The sequence below is a fragment of the Macaca thibetana genome, chromosome X (assembly GCF_024542745.1).
Source record: "Macaca thibetana thibetana isolate TM-01 chromosome X, ASM2454274v1, whole genome shotgun sequence".
Lineage (NCBI taxonomy): Eukaryota > Metazoa > Chordata > Mammalia > Primates > Cercopithecidae > Macaca > Macaca thibetana.
In genome coordinates, this window is record NC_065598.1 from 58184326 (window position 1) to 58192169 (window position 7844).

Sequence of the window (7844 nt, forward strand, 5' to 3'; positions counted from 1 at the left end):
AGCCTTTTCTGCGCTTTTCTAGTTCTTCTTGCAAAGTTTTTATCTTATCTCTGATGATTCCGGATTTGTTGGCGTAGAAACAGCACTTTTCCTGTAAAGTCAAACATATCCCTCCCTGTTCTGCCGTTAACAAATCTAGACCTCTTCTATTCTGGAGAACTACTTCAGCTAACGAGTCTACTTGGTCTTGTGAATCTTGTATAGTACTGGATAAGGTTTGTACGTCAGAAATCAATTGATTGGATAATTTAGTATATTGGGTTAGTGAGACTCCTAGGCCTGTGGCTCCTGTAGTAAAAGCAGAGGTGATTCCTAGTCCAGCCAACAAGGGAATAAATTGTATGGCTCGTTTCGGTCTATAAATAAAATGTTCAATAGCGGGGATGGGGATAGGTTCATCTCCAGGGATGATATCAATGTCGGGGAGAAGAGTGGCCAGAACACAAAGCCCTGTCCAATTTGTAGGTAGATACGTATATGCCATGTTGTTTCCACAAACGAAAACCAAGCCATTTATAGCACACAAAGTGTTGGTGGCATTGATTATGGAAGTACAGTTGCCAAACACAACATAGCCTAAATCAATTTCTTTAGTGTTATTATATGATGGTGAAAAGAGGCAAGAGGAATTAGAAAACGTCATCGGTTGAACTAAGGGGGGGGGGTAATAGGACAGGAATTATTTACTAAGGATTCATTTGAGTAATTGACATAGGGCAATGAAAGGTTAGGTATGGCTAGAGGAATAGGGGGGCCCATTTTAAGACAAAGCCAACAATCGTGGGCCAGGCTTGTATTGGACATTTGAAGTAAATTGTAAGTAGCATTGAGGATATCAAAGGTTTGGGCATCGAGCCTAAAATTACCTCTAAGCTCAGGCAGGGCTAAAGGGTGATATTGAAGTTCAGGATAAGAAGCTTTATGAATTTCTTCTAATTTTTTCTGGACGGTTTTAATTCTTGTAATATCTAATGGGCCTCCTCCATCAGAAATGTGAATGGGGGCGGTAGTGCTCCAACAAACAGGCTTTCCTTTTTGGCCGTTACAAGGAGATTGTACAAGTTTATTAGTGGATCCTAATACTTGTACGTCATTAATGCCTCCAGTTTGTGTTTTTAGTAACGTGGCCGTATAATATGTTCTATTGCCTGATTTGCATTGTTGATAGGAGGTATAACAGGAACTATGTACAGAAGATTGGAAAGAGCTACAAGGGCATTCTAGGAGCGGCCCACTAGGTGAGGTATCTCTTGGGGTAGACTTACATTTCCATAACTGGTTTGGCATTAGGTAAGCTGTCTTGCCTGTGCAGGTCACCTGGGTGATTCTATCTGATGGAGGTTCAGATATTTGTCCCCCTCTGCAGTCACAAGGCTGGCCGTATTGTTTTCGTAATAATTCTTTTGCCTTACGAGGGTCACCAAAACCTGCATAGACTGTCACTATGTTATATAGAGCGATTATTCTCCAAAGGAATTTCATGTTAGGCTTCATTTTCTGAAAAACAAGAAGGAAAGAACTTCTCAGGGAGATTTATCTTCCCTGGACTGACAATGGTTATGATTTATTTGTCTTACCAATCTTTCAGGCAGCCATCTGGCTGCATCATTTTTTTGTGAGAAGATGCATACTGAGCCTCTTCCCCAAATTAAAACTGGATCGGGGCCATGCCATGAACTATCAAGTGGATCTTTCCATTTTACCATTGCAAACTGTTTTTGAGATTCAGGATGCCAGAAACGGTCGGCAGCCGATTTTCCATGACTGTCCAAATTTAAAAAATTAAGGATAAACAGGGCATGATTGAGTATGTTTCTGGGGGTACCCTTCACGGGGTACCAGCTCCCCCCTTTTAATTTTGTGATAATAGTTTTTAATGACAGATGAGTTCTTTCTACTATACCTTGTCCTTGGGGATTATAGGGAATGCCTGTGGTATGTTTAATTTGTAGGGTATTACAAAATTGTAAGAAGGTTTTGGCTATATAACCAGGGCCATTATCTGTTTTGATTTGTTTGGGTATTCCTAAAATAGAAAAGCAGTGTAATAAATGAGCTATGACATGTTTGGTGGCCTCTCCTGTTTGGAGGTTTGCACTGATGAATCCACTATAGGTGTCTATGCATACATGGATATATTTTAATTGACCGAATTCTAAGTGGTGAGTAACGTCCATTTGCCAAATTTTGTTGGGGATGAGTCCTCGGGGGTTAACTCCTAGATGGGGAACAGGTAAATATGTTATGCAGTTGGTGCATTGTTTAACTATTTGTCGAGCTTGTTCTCTGGTAAGTTTAAACATAAGTCTTAAGGTTTGGGCGTTTAAATGATGTAAGGCATGTGCTTTTTGCGCTTGTTGCAAATTGTCTGTAGTGACTGTGGCTATGGTTTTTGTTGCCGTGTCAGCTGTTGCGTTACCTTGTGTTAGAGGTCCCGGTAATCCTGAATGTGCTCTAATATGCCCAAGAAAAAAGGGAGTAGTCCTTTTTCGGATAAGTTGTTGACATTGTAAAAATAGGTTAGCTGTGTCTGAAATATGTTTAATTTGAGACACGGTCTCTAAGAGGGGTATTGAATGAGCCAGGTAGGCACTGTCTGTATAAATGTTAAGTGGCTGACAAGGAAAGGCTGATAGTGCTGCAATTATAGCTTGCAATTCGACCAGCTGAGCTGATGTATAAGTGGTCTGGAATTTAACGACTACATTATTGTAAGTGTAAGCGGCAAGTCCTGTGGAAGATCCATCAGTGAAAATTAGTAATGCGTCATTGAGAGGTTCTTTACTGGTAATATGGGGAAATACAAACGCATGAAGTTTACAAAATTGAATAAGTTTGTTAGGTGGGTAATGGTTGTCAATCGCGCCAGTGTAAGAAGCGCAAGCAATTGGCCAGGCTTTCGTATTTTGTAACAGCCAATGGATGCGTGATTGAGTGTAGGGCTGTATAATGGTAGAGGGTTCTATTCCAAAGTATTTTCTACTGTTTTCTCTTCCCAAGATAATTAGATCAGCTATGGCATCATAATAAGGCAACAAAACCTTTTTAGGGGAGGAGGGCAGGTGTACCCACATAATGGGATTGTTCTGCCAAAATAGGCCAGTAGGGGTTATTGTTGTGTTAAAAATAAGGAATATTAATGGCTGAGAATAATCAATACCGGTAACAAATTGTGTTGCAATGGCATGTTCTACCTGTTGGAGTGTTATTAATGCTTCTTTAGTAATGGACCTGGGGGATTTTGGATTAGAGTCTCCTTTTAATATATCGAAAAGAGGTTTTAACTCTCCTGTGGTGAGCTTTAAGTACGGTCGAAGCCAATTTATGTCTCCCAGTAATTTTTGGAAATCATTTAAAGTTTTTAAATGATCACGACGTATAACGGCCTTTTGATTAATGATTTTGGGTCCATTAATCTGGAAACCAAGATAAGTGTATGGATCTTGTAATTGTACCTTTTCTGGGGCTATTTGTAGTCCGGCTGCTGTTAACTCTTGTTTGAGTTGGGCGAAGCACTGTAAGACTTGTTCGCCAATTTCTCCTGCTATTAAAATATCATCCGTATAATGTATAATATACATTTGTGCCCATGTTTTTCTGACTGGCTCTATAGCGGCAGCTACATATTTTTGACACAAGGTAGGACTATTGGCCATACCTTGAGGTAAGACTTTCCATTGATAGCGCTTCATTGGTTGTTTAAAATTTGTAGATGGAAGACTAAAGGGAAATCTTTTCTGGTCAGCAGGGTGAAGGGGAATTGTAAAAAAGCAATCTTTAAGGTCAATAACGATTTTAAAATATTTTTGAGGAATCGCAACCGGTGAAGGCAATCCTGGTTGTAAGGCACCCATAAGGATCATAGTGATATTTACTGCTCTTAAATCTTGTAAGAGTCTCCATTTACCAGACTTCTTTTTAATAACAAAAATAGGTGTATTCCAAGGGGAATTACTTTCCTCAATATGTCCTGCTGTTAGTTGTTCCTGCACTAACTGTTGGGCAGCACTTAGTTTATCATTGAGTAAAGGCCACTGATCAACCCAAACGGGCTCATCTGACTTCCAAGTAATGGGGTCAGCGCACCTTTGGGGTGCAGGTATGTCAGTGGCCTGAGCTAAAAATTTCCAAACCCCTTTTTATCAAGTTGTCCTGAAACCAGTATAGGCTGTGGGATACCGTTCTCTCCTTTTCCAAGACCTTTACCAGGGTTGTATCCTTGAGTTAACATTTGTGCAGTAACTATATCATTTGGACTACACATTATAATTTTCATTTGAGAGAGTAGATCTCGCCCCCAAAGGTTAACAGGTAGGTAAGGGATGACAAATGGCTTAATGAGGCCTGAATTGTTTTCTTTATCTGTCCATGTTAGGTATTTAGAACTTTGTTTAGGATTACTGCTTTGTCCAATTCCTCTCAAGTGAGTTAAAGTTCCTGTAGTAGACCAATGAGAGGGCCAATCTTCCTGTTTAATGATAGTTACATCAGCCCCTGTGTCTATTAGTCCAGTGAATGCCTTCCCATCTAACCATAAGGTTAGAGAGGGTTTTTGATTTGTAATTGGTTGCACCCAATATATATCTGATGATCCGAAACCTTTTATATTTCTATTAGAGTATTGGATATTATTATCTGTTTTAACCAAAGGTAGCAGGAGTAACTGAGCTATTCTAACTCCTTGAGGGACAGTAATAATACTATCAATAGCTCTGGCCATAATTTTAATTTCTCCTTCATAATCATTATCGATAACTCCAGGGAGGACTTGTAAGCCTCTCATGGTGACACTACTTCTTCCTAAAAGTAGCCCAAAAGTGTTAGGTGGTAAGGGTCCATATATTCTGGTATTTAAGGTTTGCGGTCCCATTTCAGGTGTTAGTATTGTGTGGGAGGTGGAACTGAGGTCCAATCCTGCACTTCCTGGGGTTGCTCTACTAAGTTTTGAAATGGATTGCTGTTGCTGGCTGGAACAAAACTGACTGCCCCATATGCTTGTTTCGGGGCCTGAGGCTGGCCCCTCATCCCGTTTCCCTGCCTGGGGGTTAAAGGATTTCCTTGACTGTCAGTTTTAGATTTACATTAGTTTGCCCAGTGCCTTCCTCTTTTACACCTTGGGCAAAGGCCTGGGATTTTTGCTTCTGGACTCTTATTTTGGTTTTCACAGCAATCTTTTGCAAAGTGTCCCCTTTTACCTCATCTAAAACATCCCCCTTTATCTTTACCTTTGTTAATGAGGAAATCTCTTACTGTTTGGCCGCTAAAAGCGGCGGCCATTGCTAGGCCTTGTTGATATGAGGGCCCAATATCTGAACAAAGGCGAATGTATCCTGTTAAATCTGTTTTCTTTCGATAAGGTCTGATTGCCGCTTGGCAGGCGGGGTTAGCATTTTCATAAGCTAACTGTTTAACATAATCTACACCCGTTTCTGCATTTCCAAAGATTCTACCTGCCGTGGTCATAAGTCTATGCACAAAGTCTGAAAATGGCTCATCGGGTCCTTGTTTAACCGCTGTGAGCAAGGCCCCTGGATCTCCTTTAACGGGAAGTTTTCTCCAGGCTTTTGTAGCAGCAGCCTGGATTTGTGAGAACAGTCCAGGGTCATATTGCATTTGGGCCTGAGTGTCTGCATAATTACCTGAACCTGTTAACATATCAAAATCCCAACCGTTTCCTGCCTGTTGATTTCTTTTAGCTGTATCTCTACAATTTTCAAAGAACTCTGACTTCCAAATTAAGTGGTCTCCCCCAGAAAGAACTGCCCTGACTAAGGTATTCCAGTCTGTAGGAGTGAGCCAATTCTCAGCTACAGATTCCACTATAGCAAGAGTATATGGAGCAGTAGCTCCATACTGAGAGGCAGCAGTCTTTAACTCTTTCATAATAGTAAAACCAAATCCAGTATGATGCCTCCAAGCCTGTCCCTGTTCATCTATGGTTTCCGTGACCGGAAAAACGTCTTTGGGGGAGGAGTCTTCTCTATGTCGGCTAGCAACTAACCCCCCTCTTGGAACATGTTGTCCAGGCCGCTGAAGTGGGCGCAAGGAACCCTCCATAGCGTCTGAGTTAGATATTTTTTCATTTTCTGTTTTTAGCTTTTGGAGCCTAATTATCAATGATTGATGTAACTCTTCAAGTTTAATCTGTTCTTCTAGTTGAGCAATTCTCTGCTTTAATTCTTCTTTGGGATCTATTGCTGCCATAACAATGGGCGCAGAAGCCTCATTATGTGTCTTATTATATGGGGGTGGGTATGAAGTAAAGGGAGGCAAATCAGGGTTGTGATATTTAGCCGCCTCTTCCTCTAAATCATCCCAATTTATATCCAATTGATTAGGCTTATTAATTTCCTCCTCCTTTTGAAGCATCTGTAAAATTGGGTATTTTTTTCGTTTGTTTTCGTGTGGTATTTCTTTATCTATTACAGAAGGAGACTTAATTTCCTCATGATCACTTTTGAGGGAAATGAGATCTTCCTTCGTATCTTGTGGAGGCTTTGCGAGGTTAGAGCGGGAGCTAACCTTTAAAATATGCTCTGTCTGAGCGACCGCAGCCATGACTTGCGGAATGGCCTCCTTCTTATCTATTAAATCTCTAATGAGGTTCCAATAAGAGAAGGCGGTTACAGGAATTTTTTCTGGCCCAAAAGTATTATAATAGTCCTGAAGACAATCCCCTATTCTACGCCATCTTTTAATATCAATAGTTCCTTCCTGTGGGAACCAAGGGCAAGTATCTTTTACAAAATCAAAAAATTTAAACAAATCATTACCTTTAACCTTTACTCCTCGTATCTTTAAAGCCTCTTTTAATTGTCCTACATATATTTGATGTTGGCTTAATTCTTGTCCCATTTCGGACGCGTCACTTACCTTCGATTCTGACGCGGCAGGTTCCCGCGGTGATCGGAAGAGTTTGACTCCTTTTGTCTTCGTTAGCGGTCGACCATCCTTTGGCGTCCTCTTCCTCACGGAGTCCCTCGTTTCCAGGTCCCTGTTCGGGCGCCACGTATCCCGGCCCGCGGGATAGTCAGAGCAGGCCCTGGAGGAGGGGGTGGGAATTTGGGGAACAAGAGACACGAGAAATGGAGACAAGACAGTGCTCTGATCAAGTCTCGTTTAATGGCGGTAATGCACTGCCTTATATACACTTGGAAGGGAAGGGGTTGGGCTAAGGCGGAAATGATCTCATTGCCGAGGGCGTGGCCAGGTTAGTTTCAGTTTCTCCGGTCGGACGTCATGTTGCGCTTGCGCTATTAAGTAACAATTTTCCCGGGCGCAGGAAAAGTGAGTGAAGAAGAAGCAGGAAGAGCGCCATCTTTAACGAGGTATTAGTACAGGGGAAAAAAGGCAAAGATAGGGAGAAGGTGTGGGGTGGAAATGAATATAGCTCAGGCGTTTAATCCTCAATTATTATTCGCTATGGCCGGGGCATGCAGCTCCGGACAACACACTAAAACTGCTTCATTATATGTGGCTTCATCTCACAGAGGTAAACTTTTCTTTTGATTCAGCAGTTATAAAACACTCTTTGTAGAATCTGCAAAGGGACATTTGAGAACCCATTGAGGCCTATGGAGAAAAACTGAATATTTCAAGATAAAAACTAGAATGAAGCTATCTGTGAAACTGCTTGTATTGCTGCAAATTTATCTAACAGAGTTAAACCTTTGTTTAGATTCAGCAGATTGGAAACACCCATTTGTAGAATCTCTGAAGAGACATTGCGAGCCCATTGAGGCCTATGGGTAAATGCTGAATATCCCAAGATAAAAACTAGAAGAAAGCTATCTGTGAAAAATGCTTGGTGATGTGTGGATTCATCTCATGGGTTTATACTTTTC

General features: G+C 41.2%; 1 protein-coding gene across 1 annotated transcript; it reads right to left on the reverse strand.

Annotated features, from left to right (window-relative positions):
- Nucleotides 1-245: 245 nt before the first annotated feature.
- On the reverse strand, nt 246-7443 carry LOC126946547 (syncytin-1-like). The gene is made up of 2 exons (XM_050777011.1): nt 6874-7443; nt 246-1497 (listed from the first exon to the last, which is right to left on the reverse strand). The coding sequence occupies exon 2, from the start codon at nt 1492-1494 to the stop codon at nt 652-654; it is 843 nt and encodes a 280-aa protein (XP_050632968.1). The 5' UTR covers nt 1495-1497; nt 6874-7443; the 3' UTR covers nt 246-651.
- Between the last annotated feature and the right edge of the window lie 401 nt (nt 7444-7844).